Source organism: Rousettus aegyptiacus, unplaced genomic scaffold (assembly GCF_014176215.1).
Source record: "Rousettus aegyptiacus isolate mRouAeg1 unplaced genomic scaffold, mRouAeg1.p scaffold_m13_p_3, whole genome shotgun sequence".
Taxonomy (NCBI): Eukaryota; Metazoa; Chordata; class Mammalia; order Chiroptera; family Pteropodidae; genus Rousettus; species Rousettus aegyptiacus.
The window spans coordinates 58,926,315-58,944,423 of NW_023416306.1; the positions used below are offsets into that span (position 1 = coordinate 58,926,315).

At 33.6% G+C, this 18,109-nt stretch overlaps 1 protein-coding gene across 11 annotated transcripts in view; it reads left to right on the forward strand.

Annotated features, from left to right (window-relative positions):
* The window catches only part of CNTLN (centlein), a 250,801-nt gene that overhangs the window by 167,571 nt on the left and 65,121 nt on the right, over positions 1-18,109 (forward strand). For 8 of the 11 annotated variants that reach the window (XM_036238532.1, XM_036238539.1, XM_036238541.1 and 5 more), the window contains 4 exons: positions 4,885-5,426; positions 13,516-13,696; positions 17,418-17,511; positions 17,613-17,836. In XM_036238532.1, coding sequence (XP_036094425.1) covers positions 4,885-5,426; positions 13,516-13,696; positions 17,418-17,511; positions 17,613-17,836 — 1,041 coding nt within the window. The remainder of the gene's footprint in view (positions 1-4,884; positions 5,427-13,515; positions 13,697-17,417; positions 17,512-17,612; positions 17,837-18,109) is intronic. The other 3 variants (XM_036238534.1, XM_036238535.1, XM_036238537.1) reach the window with 1 other exon arrangement.

Here is an 18,109-nt window from a genome sequence, read left to right on the forward strand (position 1 = left end):
GCAGTTTTTGTTATTATTATAAAGAAATTTTCTTTAAATAGGTTTATTCTTATAGCTGATTGTCATTTGCCTACATTGAATATTTACATAAAGCTGGAATTGTATAAATATATAAACAAAAATATGAATGTGGCTATGTACATTTCTTACGTTTGTGAATTGACTTGTAGGAAATCTAGTGATTTACAGCAGATGACAAGATTTCTTATACGTCTAACACTTGGCATATGGTCAGGTAACAAAGGCTGTCATCTCATTATTACTGAATGACCACTTTAGGTTAACATGATAATAGAGAACAAGAAATACATTTATTTATCTTAAGGTAAAATGAGTCATTGAGGTAATGTGCACACTACTAGCTAGACTGTCATATGGTTCATACTGACTTATCTTCTTTGTTTTAGAACAATATTTTTGTCTGTCAGGTTTCGTGTAACTTTTATCTCTGAATATATAATACTCTGCTACTACTTACTGCCTTGGGGTAGAAACCCTAAAGAAATCCATGATTTCATTCCAAATGCCATAAATGACTACATCCATCGCGGATTCAGAAATCTATTTAAAGTTCTAAAAAATCCAACAGGAATCATTTTCATTGGACCCTATGTGAAACTAGCACTCTAATTTGTCAATATATTTTTATATTTACCTAATGCAATTGTATGAGTCATGACTTAACCCCTTTTAGTTGAGTTTCCTTATTTTAAAAGAAGGTACATTGTGGGTGTCAGGAATGAGTCTGCCAGGAATGTGCCACCCTGGCATGCAGAGTATTTCCAGCTGAAATCAATTAAAGCCCAACAAACTCAGAAGGAGTTTTGTTTTGCTTTTACCTCCCTTTTTTTTTTTCTTAGAGATTGAGATAGAAAAACCTGCTTTAGGTAGGAAAACTTGTATAATCACCTTAGCATATTCACTTTAGGACATATGAATTTAAGCATTATTAGCCTAGCTAGAACTTAGAAAATTGGAGAAAAATAGTTTTCGACGCTCCCACAATGTATATAAACTCATTCAAGATGGATTTAAAAGATAGTAACATCATGAAAACAGTATTTGCTTATAGTAGAAATGAAACATATAAGTAGATTATTTTAAAATAATATATTAATATTACACACTGTTATGGGGTGAATTGTGCCCCCCAAAATTCTTATGTAAAAATTCTATTTTCCTATTATCTCAGAATATGACTGAATTTAGAGATTGAGGTCTTTAAAGAAATAATTAAATCAAAAGGAAGTTACTTGGGTTTAAGCTGCACAGCCTGTGGTTCTATGTCATGGGAGCTGTAGCAAAGTATGTAATACACACACTTCACAAAGTCAAGTGTTTTATTTGTTTTGAAACGAGCTGTCTTTTTGGTAAATTTTTAAAAGTTTTAGTACGGGAGGAAAAGTATGGGCTTTAGTTGATTTACACACAAACTAAATGCTGTTAACAGTTTCCCTGATTTTTATTCTCAAATACACATTGAAATTTTCCTTTCATTTTTTGGAGGTTTAAAATGAACTTAATGATAGTTTTTAAGAGGATACCTTGAATAACACTTTAATATGTGCTATGGAGTTTCCATTTCAAAGCCTTTGGAAGTAGTGTTTATGTTTTATTATTTATCCTCCATTTAAACTTAAATGCAAATAAATTTGGCCAGTTCTTATGATTAAACATAGATTCACATTAAACAGTTAACACACTTTAAACATAACAGACTTCAAATAGACTTTTTTCCATTAGTATATAAAATTTTCATGAGTTATACCTAAACTTAAATGGATTTTAATGAAAAAAAAGATAATGCTAAATTCGGAATTGCAATTTCAGATTTAAGATGTTTGTTTGTTTAGTGTGTTTATAGTATGTAATGTTTTAATCAAAAGTATAACTTGGTTTTCTGATTAATTCAGTAATATACAGTAAAGTTATATTTCAGCTCAAGTAATTTTATTAAATAGCCATTATGATTAATAATAGATGATGATGATGGTGATAAACTATTTAGAACTTATTATCTTCCAGGAATTATGATGTGTGATTACATTTAATACTTACAACCTTCAAGATAGGTGTTACCATTCCCATTTCACAGATGAGGAACTAAAGGTAAAATAGGTTAAATATTTCACTAGGTAAAGCAACCAGAGGTAGAGATCCAGACCAAACTCAAAATTAAATTTCTCCTAGACCATGCTGCTTATTAATATTTTTATACCACTAGTGTCAAAATCAGTTTTTTTAAAGGCATGATTGCTTATTTGCACAAAATACCTTTTTTTAAAAAATGAAGTAAATGCTATTTACTCCACCCTGGAATCTAACATGCTAAATATTTTAAAATATATTTATGAAAATTACACTAAAGTGACTAAGACCACTGAAAAAAACTGAAGAGACTGTAAAAACTGATGTTCCTTATTTGTTTGTAGTGTTTTTTACTAAACGGAGAATAAAATTTGGAGATAGAGTGATTTGGAAGAAGTAAAAAAGTTTCAGCCAGAATTCATGCACTCTTGGACACTGTATTTTTTGTCACATTGTCCAGCTCTTCAATAATATATTCGCATTGTGAAGGAACAGTAGAATTTTTTTTGGCAGAAATACACAGAGGTCTATAATAGTCTGGTACGAACTTTTTCATAAACTTCTACTTCAGGTCAAGAGTAAGCCCTATAAAGTCATAGGTCTAATAGCAGGTGAGTATATCATACTGTGGAAATAAGTGATTAAAATTAGCTGAGATTCTTCATATTATGTTAGAAAATATCCATGACCCAAGACAGGATAACCAATCAGTAAATGATCATTGAATTAAATGAAGAGAGTCGAACTAAAAGAACAGCAGGTATAGAGGATAGGTAAATCAGAGATGACTGAAACTCATGTTTAGTAACCAGCTTACATCTTCACCATCATAAGTAAACTGAAAAGTGTTATAAAAATGCATAAGTTTCATCTTGTATATTTCTGGAATATTACTTTAAATAATTGGTTGTCAGTACATCAACAATGTTTTCCCCTTTGAAGAATTTTGTTTTAAAAGTAAATATGAGTCCATATGGTTTTTCAGTCACTTAGATTTCTTGCTTAATTCTGTTCTTTCTTGACTACAGTTCTTTGTTCATTATCTATATCTATCTGGGTGACTCTTCTTCCCCATATGTCTTATGGAATAGTGGGTTGGGCACAAAATCCTGAATTCGAATCCCAGTTCAAACTAGGAAATGTTTATCATTTAGATAAGTTTTCAGAGCCTCCATTTCCTCTTCCGGGAAGGTACTTATTGGCTGTACATACCTCACAGGTTTTTGAGATGATCAGAAGAGGTTATGCTTATAAAATGGTATTTTGTAAATGATAATATGTATGTTACAAACCATAGTTATTATTTATTTTTCGATATTTAAATCAAAATCAACTCCTTCTTGAAAATTTTGTATCCATGGCTTAGAATGAATTGCTCTTTCTTTTTTGTCCAGACTTATGGCACTTAGATCTATGGATGAAAAATGGGCCACATATTAAACCTGACAAGTTCAGGGAAGGCTTACAAACTCAGAGACTGAAAGTAACTACATAAAATGGTCCGAATATAAAAATTCCTAACTAAAAGTGGACCCTGTCTGGTAGTCAGGTCCTAGGCCTGCCTATAGCTTCCTTAACAAAGGTCAGTCTTTTCCTAAGTGAGCCCATCTATTATCTTTTTGAATCTAAAATAACATAGTTTTAGAATGTCAGAGTAATCTCCTTTTCCAGACCCCTCAGAGCACACCCATTGCACTAAAGCAGTAGACTATAGAACCCCTCTTCATTATCCTGTTCTTCAAATACCATCTTTGTGTGTTTTAAATGTTAATTATTAACCATCCTGTACCCACCAATATAAAAGAAGTATATTTCTTTATTTTACTTGCTTTTCCAATCCCAGAGATTTCCCGCCTTTGGTTTCTCCAGCTTCCCTAATTTACCACCAATGGATTTCATATAACCTTTCTTAAATCTCCTCCTTTGATTCTAATGTAGAAAATAAGCTGTAAAACTGCCATTCTCTGGAGCATTTTTTCAATTGGTTGAGATTTTGCTTCTCAGCTATTGTAGTCAGTTTGGCTCAAATAAACTCATAAAAATTCTCTACAGGTTTGGATGTTTCTTATGGTCATAGATCATATTCTTCATTAGCTTTATTTGTGTGTCTTTCTTTCTATAAAGTTTTTCAAATTTTTTAAAGTCAGGACTTATATGTTATCATTTCTTTGACCTACAGCATGAACATTGTTTATTGAAATGAAAAAAATTAATTTGTATGAAACCTTGAAATAGTTATAATTTAAAGTTGTTAGATTTTTTCTTTTTGGTAAAATGTTTATTGTGTAAACTAAGGACCTTATAACTACTAGAATTACATTTTTTCTAATTTGAAAATAAGCAGCCTCCATAAATTATTTCATATTTAGGTCACCAGTTTTCCATATAGTTGTTAAATATTGAAGAAAAATGTTATTTTATTAGTAAAGTTTCTCTATGTACCTATTTTTAGACTTTTCATATTATTTTTCTCTGAAAAAAATTTTTCGCAAGTAGATTATATTTATAGCCAAAGCACTTATGATCTAAGAAAACTTTGCAAAGTTTATTAGCATACTTATTTGTTTCACTTTGTGTAGAATTTTAACTTCTTTTACCATCTGTCCTGTAACAAGTATATTATTACATTTTAGAGTGTATTTATCTATACTGCCTTAGAATTATTTAGAAATTAAGTACTTTAGATTTATTTTGTCTTTGTGCTTAGTAATTTTATTTTCATAAGTTAGAAATGTTTAAGTACAGTGGATATCAGTTTTAGACTTTTAAAAGAATAAATGAAACTCTTCTGTTTAGGTCATTGAATTGGAAAATCGGCTACAATCTTTTGAGAAAAGGTCAAGAAAATTAAAAGAAGGAAATAAAAAATTAACAAAAGAAAATGGTTTTCTGAAATCCCTCTTAAAACAGCAGCAAGAAGATGCAGAGACCAGAGAAAAAGAACTAAAACAGCTACAAAAAGAAAGTAAAGATGTAGAAAAAGGGAAAGCTGATCTTCAAGTAAAAATCAGTGAGCTGGAGAGAGAAGTCACTTCCCTAAGGAGAGAAGTGGCAGAAGCTAATGGATTGAGAAATGAAAGTGAAGAGCTGATAAATTCAATGCCGAAATTGCAGCGTTCGGCAGACAAAGCTAAATCTGAGATGGCCACCATGGAAGTGAAATCTGGACGATACGATTGTAAGACAACCACTACCAAGGTTAAATTTAAAGCTGCCAAGAAAAAGTGCTCTGTGGGTCGTTACCACACTGTTCTCAATCACTCCATCAAGGTTATGAGTAATATGTTTGAGAACCTCAGCAAGGACAAGGACGGCTGGGAGGATGTGAGTGAAAGCAGGTAAGGCTCTCATTAACTTATCTCTGTGGTGGGGACACTGTGCGTATGTAAAGCACCAGCAAATGGAGATTGAATTTCAACTACTGTCGATTTGGTATTCAGAAAAAATACTGTCAGATCCTTTGAAATATCTTGGGAGGTCTTGTTCTGAGCTTATTGACTGAAATTTGCATGCAAAATTAGCCACAACTGCATGAGTATTTGAATAGGTGCCAGGAAACCCAAAAGAAGGCAATGCTTGATTTCTTCCAGTGATGCTATTTTCATGCAGTCATGAGGCTTGAAATTGACAGTTTGGCAGGTTGATTTAATTTGCTGGCCCTTTGCATATTCACCACTGACAGCTAAGGATTCCCAGGCAAGCCTACTAAGTCGGTTTAGTTATCTTGTGACATGCCAACCTGGGAGGAGAAACATTTTCCCCCCTTAATTTAGTTAGATAAATTTTGAATGACCCATTTCAGCTTGTTACCAGATGTCTACAAGCTGTTTAACATCCTTTAAATTAAGAACCATCTTCACTAATTATTTCATGTATGTATTATGCAAAGTCATTGTACTAACTTTAATTGAATAGTGGTTAAAATTTCCTTAAAACTACAGATTCCTAGTCTTAAGTTATAAAACTATAACCCCTAGTGAATAGCAACAGGAGAACACTAAAAATCTATAATATTTCCCTTACCTCTGGCTATACATTTATATATGCATCGAAGCACATCAGTAACTACAAAGGCAAATGGATAATAGAACACCTCTTTTTATACCTAGATAAAAGGGAAGTTTAATGTTGCAGAATTGCCAACAGACAAATTGAATAATTTTCCATAATTCTGTCTTGTTTTATAATGGCATATATTTCCTTTTATTTTCCTAAGTTTTTTTTTTAAGTTCCTAATAGTGGTCTGTTTTAGATTGAGGGTCATAGGGTACAAAAAATATAAATTTCCTCCCGCCTTCTGAATTCTTTTGTCTGGGCTAATAATCAAATTAATAGAGACAGATTAACAGGTGAAAATGTCCAAGATTTATTTTTATGGATGTACATGCTGGGGATATCATAAGATATGAGACCCAAAATTCATTGGGCATTTGAGGCTTATATGCCACTTTGGACAAAGGAGAAGGAGTCTGAGATTCCAAAAGAAGTAGGTGATTCACAGGTAGGAGAAAGGGCAAGCATATGGTAAACAGATTCTAGTGGGGTCATCCAGAAGCAGGGGCACAGAGGGAAACAGGCTTTGCTAGATTTCTTCCTGTTCCTCAGTTATGTGCTAATTGCTATGTGCTAAGGTGAATATGCTAAGGTGATTATACTGAGGTTCCCTTCCTGAAACAGGTTTTTCTATCTGAATTCCTTTAGGCAGAAATAGGAAGGGTAAAAGGTTCTTTCTGAGTCTTTTGTTTCTTAATAACCAGCTTAAAAATCAATATCCCAGAGGGCACATTTTGCAGTGGCAGAACTTTGCAGTGGCTAGACATTCCTCAAGATGTCTCCAGATAGTTTTCTTAATCACAGACATAGAACTGAAACTTACTATAAAATGTGGTTCTCAAACTTGTTTGCACATTAGAATTACCTGGGGATCTTATAAAAACTCCAAAACGTTGGCATACCCCCAGAATAATCCAGTCTTAGCTTCTGGAGTGGGATACAACTCCACTAGTTTTTGAAGTGCTTCAGCTGATTCTAATATGCAGACAAGTTTGGGGGCCACTGTTTTAAATGCTCTTTGGGTCAAGCCCCTTGTCATTAGGCATGTAAAAAAACTCAACAAAATTATGAAGGTAAGGAAGAAGGACCAAATCTGTATTCTCATTCATTATTACCTCTTCTAAGGTTTATCTTCCAGTCCTCAAAAACAATTAGAGATAAAATCCTAGTTAGCTTAAAACCCACTAAGCATTTTTCTATGTCTTATAGGAAATTTTGTTTCAGCTACTAATTATATCTCAGCCAGTTGGTACTACCACATTCTTCATAATATAATGATGCGGTTTACTCATGTGTGAGTATGTATGTATGAATAAAATATATGAAAGTTAACTAATACACTCAATTCTGATTTCATATTAGTGCATGTGCAGAGGGTCACATGTTTTGGGAGATATATCACACACTTAAAACATATCTCTTAAAATGTAGGATTGTCATTTAAGTTATTTAACACTGAAACTCAATTTTAAACTGTGAGGATTAAGTGTTACATTTTTTGCCTGACAGAACAATCTCAGGAATCATTCAGCTGCAAATAATTCTCAAACAATTAGAAATCCCACAGTGGAGCTTGAGGACTTAAGAACTGTATATTTCTTTTGTCTTTTCATAGTCTGATTTTTAAGAAATTTACGTAGGTAATGAGAAAAATAGAACTTTGTTCTTTATATGTATAAATATACTATATTATAAAGTTATTACCTTATTAATATTTATTTCCCATAATTGAATAATAGTATTACAAGAGCACACTGTCAATGACAAAGATAATACAAGTTAGTAATGAGTTTGATGTTCTTTATTCAAGGTACAATAGACAAATTGAACAATTTTCCATAATTCTGTCTTGTTTTATAATGGCATATATTTCCTTTTATTTTCCTAAGTTTTTTTAAGTCTCTAATAGTGGTCTGTTTTAGATTTAGGGTTGTGGGGTACAAAAAATATAACTTTCCTCCCCCTGTCTAAATTCCTTTATCTGGGCAAATAATCAAATTAATAGAGACAGATTAGTAGAGTACAGAACCTAGTCTGGAGTCTGCTTCCTGAGGGAATTTGGATGAGAGAGAGATTTATAGAGCATTAGAAGAGGCAATGCAGAAACAGGGTATTATGGACCAGGAGGCTGAGAATTTCCTAATAAGGATAGCCCGTGCTACTTTCTAGGGTAAAGTAAACTAACTAAAGCTGAGTTGGAGGACTGTGATTGGGTTAGGTTAGGTTTCCTTGACAGTGAGGTATGGGGCAGAAAAATTAATTTTCCTTCTACCTTTCTAAGTTCTCTTGGCTGGATTGACAGAACCGTGGGGGAGAAAAAGTAAATTTTCCTTCTATTCTTCTAAGTTCTTCTGGCTGGACTAATAATCAAATTAACATGAGACAGAGTAACAAGAAAATGACTGAATTTATTGTGTGTGTACATACAGGGGTTCCGTAACAGTATAGGGGTTCAAAGGAGAGAAAGGCAATTCACATGGAAATAGAAAAGCAAATGTTTGGTAAATAAGTGTTTGCTGGGCCATTTTTCACAATGGGACACAGAGAGGACTTTGATCAAAAAGGACTTGCTAGGTCCCTCCCTGTGTATCACATGCTAGTTCGTATTAACTATAGTTATCTATGATTATATCTCCCTTCCTGGAGCAGGAATTCTATCTAAATTCTTTTAGGCAGTAAGGGAAAAAGTCAAAGGTTTTCGACTTTTTGGCCCCCCATTTTGTGGTCTCTGTATACAAATTACCTTTATCAGTGCCTATTCAGTGATGAATGATAATCAGGAGTTGGTGTTAATACCTTTGAGAAGGAAAACCGAATTTCAGCAAAGCAAGTTTATCTAATTTTTATATAATATGACATTGAAAGGGATAGAAACTATTTTACAAAGTAGAATTGAAATCTCCAAAGATCTCTGTTTATTAGAATTGTAGTCAAGATGGCAGAGTAGTTTACTGCTGTACTTGCTTCCTCTCACAACCACATCTAAATTACAACTAAACTACAGAATAGCCATCATTGGGAGTCACCTGAAGTCTAGCTGAACAGAAGTTCTACAAGTAGGAACACACAGAAAAGGTCACCTTGAGGCTGGTAGGAGGGGCAGAGATGCAAAACCAGCTGGTCCCACACCCACATGTAGCAGTTAAAAATCAGGAAGAATATCTCAGCTGTGGAGATTCCCCCAAGGAGCGAGGGGTCCGAGCCCCACCCTGAGCTCCCCAGCTCAGGGTTCCAGTGCATAGAACAGAAGTCCCCACAACTTCTGGCTGTGAAACCAGTGGAGGTTGTGGCTGAGTAAGATGAAGGGCCTCTGAGGTCACAGACATTCCTCTTAAGGGGCAGACATGTAGAATTACTTGGTGACAGACTCACATGCTCTGAGCTCCAACACTGGGGCAGCAACTCGAAAGGCTCTAGAGACACACTAAGAGGAACTGAATTGTATGAATGTGCAGTGAGGGCTAAAGGGTCAGCTTTCCCCCAGGGAGAAGTGCTGGAAGAGGCCATTGTTCTTTGGTTCATCCCTCCCTCACCTGATTTGTACACCCAGGCAGCTGCCATATCTGAGTCTTCATCACCTTGGCTAACACAGGGTCCATGAGACCCTTCCCCTCCCAACTGGTGGGCCCATCTAAATTATTTCCAGTGGCTTTTCTGTGCAAATGGCTCATCTTGGCTTATGCTGCAGACCTTCCTAAAATCTCTCAAAGTTTCACAAAACTTAAACAAGTATCATCTGGTCTCGTTGTGCCCTGTACCTCTTGCTTAGCAGCCCCAAGCCCAGCACTAACAGCTGCTGGCCTTGGTGTATGGCTTGGACTCTTGAGGCACTTCCATGCCCAGCATGGGTGGCAGCCATCTGCACATTGCTTGGTGGCTCATACCAGCTGGTTCTGGGCAGGGCACAGTCTGCAGCTGAGTTTGGCTTGTAGTAGAGCTCCTCCCAGGAGGCCCCAGCCTGCATGCCCAGTGGCTGGCTTCGGTCTGAGCCGAGCACCACCTGAGATCACATCTGAAGACAGCACATCCAAAGGGCAGAAAGTGCAGGCACTAGAGCCCTGCTAAAGCAAATCCTGCTCTGTAGGATTGGACCCTTATTGGCTGGTCCCCACAACAAGTCAGCTTGAGGGTCAATCCTTTTCATTGACATGCATACAGCAACCAAGGCTCAACAACAACAGGAGGGCACACACAACCCATAGAAATAACATACTTGGGACACCTGGTTCAGGTGACCAGGGAAAACTGTGCTACTGGGCCCCACAGCCCACCTACTAGATAAGGCCACTCTACTAAGACTGGGAGACAAGCAGCCCTACCTAATACATAGAAACAAACATAGGGAGACAGGAAAAATGAGGAGACAAACATGTCCCAAATGAAAGAACAGAAGGCGGCTCCAGAAAAAGAAATAAATAAAATGGAGATAAGCAATCTACCAGATGCAGAGTTCAAGACACTGGTTATAAGGATACTTGATGAACTTAGGGGAAGAATAGATGAGCTCAGTGTGAACTTTAGCAAAGAGATGGAAAACATAAAAGCAGAGATAGGAAACATGAAAAAAGAACCATTCAGAAATGAAGAATACAATAACAGAAATGAAGAATACCTTAGGAGGAATCAACAGTGGATTAAATAAAGCAGAGGATTGAATCAGTGATTTAGAAGATAAGGTGGCAGAAAACATCCAATCAGAGCAGCAACAAGAAAAAAGAATCCAAAAAAATGAGGATGGTTTAAGGGACCTCTGGGACGACATCAAGCACACCAACATTCGCATCATAAGGATACCAGAAGAAGAGAGAGAACAGAGCAAGGTATTGAAAACCTATTTTAAGAAATAACGACTGAAAACTTCCCTAAACTGAAGGAAATAGACATACAAGACCAGGAAGCTCAAAGAGTCCCAAACAAGATGAACTCAAATATGCCCACACCAAGACACATCATCATTAAAATGCTAAAGGTTAAAGACAGAGAATCCTAAAAATAGCAAGAGAAAAGTGGTTAGTTAACCTATAAGGGAGCTCCCATAAGACTATCTTATGATTTCTCAGCATAAACTTCGCGGGTCAGAAGGGAAGGCAGGAAATAATTCAAAGCGAAAAAAAGCAAGAACATATATAACCAAGATTACTCTACCCAGCGAAGCTATCATTTAGAATCTAAGGATAGATGAAGAGCTTCCCAGACAAGAAAAAGCTAAAAGGGTCCATCACCACCAAGCCAGTACTGCATAAAATGTTGGAGGGACTTCTTTAAGAAGAAGTGAAAAGAAAAAATAGATAAAAGTATGAAAAATAAAATGGCGATAACTACATATCTATCATCAATTACTTTAAATAGAAATGGATTAAAGTCAAAAGATGGGGTGGCTAAATGGATAAGAAAACAAGACCCTTACATAATGCTGCCTACAAGAGACTCACTTCAGATTGAAAGACACACACAGACTGAAAGACACACACACGGGATGAATAAAGATGTTTCATGAAAATGGAAACAAACAAAAAAGCTGGGGTAGCAATGTTTATACCAGACAAAACACACTTTAAAACAAAAGCTGTAACCAAAGACGAAGAAGGACCAGTTTATCTTACTTCTGGATATTTAGCTGAAGAAGCCCAAAACACGGTTTTGAAGGGACATGTGAATCCATATATTCATTGTAGCATTATTTACAATAGCCAAGATATGAAGGCATCTTGGGTGTCCATCAATGGATGAATAGATAAAGAAGAGGTGGTGTGTGTGTATGTGTGTATATATGTGTGTGTGTATATACATATGTGTGTATATATATAGAATATGACTCAGCCATAAAAAAGAATGAAAGCTTGTCATCTGCAACAACATGCCAAGTGGATTAAATCAGACAGAAAAAGACAAATGTCTTAAAATGTCATGTGGAATCTAGAGAACAGGATAAACAACAGCATAAAGGAAGTTCATAGATACAGAGAGTATTTTGATGGTTGTTTAGATTGGGGGTCTGGGGATGAAGAGGTACAAATTGGTAGTTACAAAGCAGTTATGGGGATGTAAAATATAGCATGTGGAATTTAGTATTATTGTAATAACTATGTGTGGTGTCAGACCAAATGGGTACTGGATTTATAGGAGTGATCACTTCATAAGTTATATAAATGTAATTACTATATTGTATACCTGAAACTAAAATAATATTGTATTTCAATTATAACTAAAATATATATATATAAAAATTAGAAAAAAATCTCCATAGATCTCAATAGACCGGGGTGATACAGTTATACAGAAGACTACAGAGTTCTTTATTTGTCTATAAAATGCCGATCGCTGAACTATAGAATGGAAAAATATTGAACTTTGCAATAGTGTACATGAAGAATTTTTATGAGGCTTTGTTAAATCCTGTATGAGTCAGCAGCACAATATACATGCCAGAAAAGCTTAAACAATTTTAGTTTCCATCTACCAGTTCTATTAAGTACTTCTCATAGTACACTTAGAATATGAAATTGAATTCTGAGCATAATGCTCCATCAAAATAAGCTGAAGGACATTCAAGAGTGACCAGAGTATTGAAGAGTTTCAAAAGCATGTATATTAAGAGTATTTGAACAAGATAGGGATGTTTTTTTTAGAGATGTCTCAAGTATCACACAAGTGTGTTTAAACAGTTAAAGATCATCAGTGCAGAAAAAGGATTGGACTTGTATGTTCTACTCAGCCTCAGCACTTCTGACCTTTGCTTTATGTTTTTTCTTTAATGCAAACTATTCACATGCTATATATTTTATTCTTCTTGTTACCTATTCCTTCCCCCCCCCCACACACACACACCTCTCTAGGATGAAAGCTACATGAGGGTAGGGCTTTTTATCTACCTTATTCACTTGCTACTTTATTTGTTGTGCCCAGAAAAGGCCTGGCACATAGCTGGTGCTTAACAAGTACTTTACTGAATGATAAATGACCGTAAGAAGTGAATCTGGGATCAATGGGTGAAAGCCTCAGAGGTTCAAATTTTGTCCCAGACTATGGAAACACTTTCTGATACAATGTTAAAGCTTTCTGCCATGGCTCAGAAAGTAGTGAATACTCCAACCGTGTTAAAACCTGTGCTTTCTGAGTTAATACTTAGTAGAAATACTATAGAAGTGATACTAGTAGTCAGTTGATACTAGATAATCTCATTTCTTGATGAGATTTCATAATTTTGTACAATATATATAGACGAATTTTCTTTCTTAAAATTGAAAACCAGCAAATTCTAAAATTAAACTTACAGCTTTATATGCAATATGTGGTATAATATTTTTAGTCTTGAAATTAAAAAAGATGCATTTACAACTTCTTGGGTTTTATGCCTCCCCTTTTTTCCAAAAGCAGTGATTCCGAAACACAGAGCTCTCAAAATTTGGGAACAATTATTGTAGAAACATCCCAGAAAATAAGTCCTATAGAAGATGGAGCAGACCAGAAAGAAAGTGATCAAACAGAAGACAGCCAAAAGCAAGGAAAAGAAATAGTACAAATATATTCAAATACAGCTGGCAAGACTCGAAAGGTAAATGACACTGTTTTGCTTAGCTATAAGCTATGTTTTTATTTTTATTTTATGCTTCATAACTTAAATCAAATTTTGTTGCCAGTGATTTAATTTGCATCCTTAAAAATTAACTTTTTTTAATATGCAGTGAAAAAGATATACTTTTTAATAATTTTCAAGTTCAATTTGTTAAAATTTATTGTATAGATAAAATGGAAATAATATTCTCCTAAATATGAATCTTAAGGGATTTATATCTGAGTCCCCAAAAATAAAAATGACAATAAGCTCATTATTGTTTTCAGGTATATGAAATATACCAAGCCTAAAAACTTCTGTTTTATCAGCCTTTGTGATGACAGTTATTTAGTTTGACTAAATCTATAAATTTCTTATATTTACCTAATTTCTTAATGTATTTTAAATCTTAAAAACTTAATGTTCCAAAACAACTTATTCAATAATTTTTACTATTGATAACATAGTTTCTCCTTTGATTTATTCGGCATAAATCAGTGAAAAACAGAGGAAAGATCACTTTATTTTGTTGTAAAATGTTGTCTTTGATTAATGTATAGGATTCTTTAAAAATCAAACCCAAAGTGTTTATTTTTTGATATGGCAAGAACTTTTGAAGTTAAAAAAGGTCATGGATGACAAAAGTCTGTTTTAGTTACCACTACAATAAAATTCAAATGAAGAATTATATGCTAATGCCTACTGATTCATTGATTGATTGATAAATAGATCTTATAGAAATCTTCTATTTGCCACATATTTTTTTCTGGGAATTTTTTTAGTTCTAGTCATTTATGTGTAGCATAATGAGTTTATAAATATAAGTAACTCATAATTCCATTCATGTAAGTGAAAATAGTATAAACTGCCCTGAACAGATCTATGCATATTGCAGTCAGAAAACAAATGTTGACCAAATCTTAGCAATTGTGTTTTGAAAGTATTAGAACTTCAGAACTTTTTACTAACCCCAAAGATAAGCATTATTTTAACTTTAATCACTCACTTTCCTTTTTTTATGATTTCATCTCTCTTATAATTATGGTTAATTTTTGCCTGTTTTTAAATTTTATAGATTCTATACAGTATATCTTTTATGTCTGGCTTCTTTTGTTTATTATGTGGAGTTTATTCACTTTCATTGTTGTGTATAGCATTCCATTGTCTGAATATACCTCAATTTATTTATCCATTCTACCGCTGAATTTTGGGTTACTTCAGTTGGGATTTCTTGTAAATAATATTGCAATGAATATTCTCGTACATGTTTTCTATTGCATAAGCATGGGCATGAAATACAAGGGTGGAATGAAACACTAGGGGTGGAATTACTGTTCCATAGCTTATATTTTTCTAAGGCTTTAGTTGATAACTCTGTTTTCTAAGTGTTGTACCAATTTGTTGCACCTACCAGCAAAATATGAAAATTTTTACTGCTCCTCATCAACAGTTGGTATGTTAATATTTCTCATCTCAGCCACTTCTGTATGTATGTTGAGGTATGTTATTGTAGGTTTAATTTATACTTTTGTGATTGCTAATAAGGTGTTCAGTATGCTTTCATGATTATTGACCATTTGGAATTCTTTAGTAAATTGCCTCGTCAGGTCTCTGCCCATTTTACAAATTAGTTGTCTGTATTTTTCTTATTCTTTTGTAGGAGTTCTTATATATGCTATATATGAGCCGTTGGATGATTATATACATTGTAGATATTTTGCCCTACTCCATAGTGTGCCTTTTCAAGGGTCTTCTTAATGGAGTCTTTTAAGGAACCAAATATCATCATTCTAATGCAGTCAACAGTGGAAAATAAAGCAACATGAACAGACAGTTCACCAAAAAGGATAAATGGATGGCAAATAGCATATATAAAGGTGTTCCACATTATTAACCGTTAGAGAAATGCAGATTAAGATCTTGATGAGATACAGATCCATTAGAACAGCTAAAATAAAAAATAGTGATAATACCAATGCTAGCAAAGATGCAGTGAAACTGAATATCTTTTATGTTTCTGGTATGAATATAAAGTGGTACAGTACTTTGGAAAACAGTTTCTTTTTAAAAAAAAAGTTAATCATACAATCACTGTACAACCCAGCTATCTTATTCTTAGACACTTATCCCACAAAAAATGAAAAATTATGTTTACCCAAAAACCTGTACCTAAATGATCATAGCAGCTTTATTTGTAATAGCCCAAAACTAGCAACAACCAAAATTTTCTTCATTAGCTGAATGATTAAACATACTATGATGCATCTATACATGTAATACTAATCATCAGTAAAAAAAGGTACAGACCGTTCATACACACACAATGTCCTAACTTTGTGACCTCAAATTTCTCATTTTGAGTAGGGGCCTTTCTTTCCTGTCTTCTGTATTCTATGTTGCTATATAAATGGAATTTCAAGGTCACAAGGGATTATCAATTGTCCTGTATTTTGTTGGACACTTATCTATCTTGATTCCTGCTTTCACTTTATTTTTGACCTCATAATTTCCCTTAATATTTTGTCATGTTGCAAAGACATTTTAACTGTGTTTCAAAGTATGAAAAATTTTCTGAATTTCTAGTCAGTAAGAATAATGGAAATGGAAGTCTAGTACTTTTCTATTCTAGGTCCATTTAATACGGCACCAAGTGTAGTGACTAGTATTTATAATTTGGTAGTTCTGTATTGGATCTTTTTACAGTGCTCAGTAATAGCATTTAAATATTAATTGAATCTTAATAAGGCAATGAAACTTTTAAAGGATATATCTTATAAACTGGTTTTGAAGACGAGTTCAAATGAGACATTTCAAAAATATTTCGAGAAATGAAACATAGTTTAAAGGAAAATAATGATTTCAAAGGAAAACCTTATCTCAGATAGAGGTTTCTTGTGTTTGTATTAATAAATAGTTTTATTACTTTTGGGCCATGCCTTATATATAATATAGTATAATTTATGTACCCCTCAACATAAAATATATGGCTCATTGTCATAATAACATTAGGTCAAATTTATTTTTCTTTCCATTTTTACTATAATTATTTATTTGTTCCTGAATTGGGACCTTTGAAAAACAATTTTTATTTTAAAGAAATAGTTTTCTAGATTGAAATTATTCCTGTTTCTCAGTCAACAAATACCTAAGACCACATATTTTATTATTGGGATTTATAATATTTTGAAACATATTCCTATTACAAATTTTGCTTTGGGAAAGCTTTTTAAATTGGTCAGACATTTTGGAACAAAGTCAACATAGCTTTACTTTATTTAACCTTAGGGTATTGGAATGCCAAGAGGAAAACAAACAGCTTCAAGGAAACTTACTTTATTATCATCAACAATATTTTAGCTTCATTTGTCAGAAGGGATTCATCAGACTACATGCAACAGAGAACAGTGTCTGAGATTTCTGGAGAATAAGTTATTAAATACTTTATTTTTGTTGCTTTTACTATATTTACACCTAGGTTTAAATAGTCCCTAGGTTAAATTTCTACTCTTTTGGGGTTGATGTTGTATTTGTTATCTTCTGCCCTCTTTGTCAACTTTTGTTCATTTATGAGTTCTTGATATCAATTATAGAATTTTATTGTCTAGATTTTTAAAAACTCTGCATGAATAAATATATTTTTAAGTAAAGAAATTTATTATGTTGGTTCACTTGAAGTTGTAACTGAGTAATGATCTAGTTTTTATGAAACCTTCGAATTTAGGATTATTTTCATTACAAGAATGCCAAAAAGCCATCTTTTCAAAAGAAGAATGGTGACATTCAAAAGAGTTCACACACAACAGTTCCTACCAGAGGTAAGAATGCATATGAAATTGACAGTGTCTTTGTAATTTATGTGATTTTAAAATTATTATGAACAACATCATTTTTATATAATAGAGTTATGTTTTCTCAGTTAACAGAGAAAAGTGGAAAAATATAACTGCCCAGAAATCAAGTAGCAATATTATTTTATTACGAGAACGGATCATATCCTTGCAACAACAAAACAGTGTGCTTCAGACTGCCAAAAAAACAGCAGAATTGTCTGCTAAAGAATATAAAGAAGTCAACGAAAAGCTCCTTCATCAGCAGCAAGTATCTGATCAACGATTTCAGACAAGCAGACAGACAATAAAGGTACAGGGAACTTTAAAAATAAATTATAATAGACTATATTATAAAAGTAGATGTTTTGTTTTACATGTGTTTGGTTAATATTTGTGTTAGATGTGTCTATGAGTTAACACAAAATCCCAGGCACTGCTAACTAATATAATTAGTTTAATACCTAGATTTCCTTAATAAAGTCATATTAAGTAAAGAACAACCTGTATGAGAAAGAGAGTAGCAAATTAAAACGACAAACACTTTACTAGCATTTTTTTTCCACTTAGTTTTTCTTTTCATCTT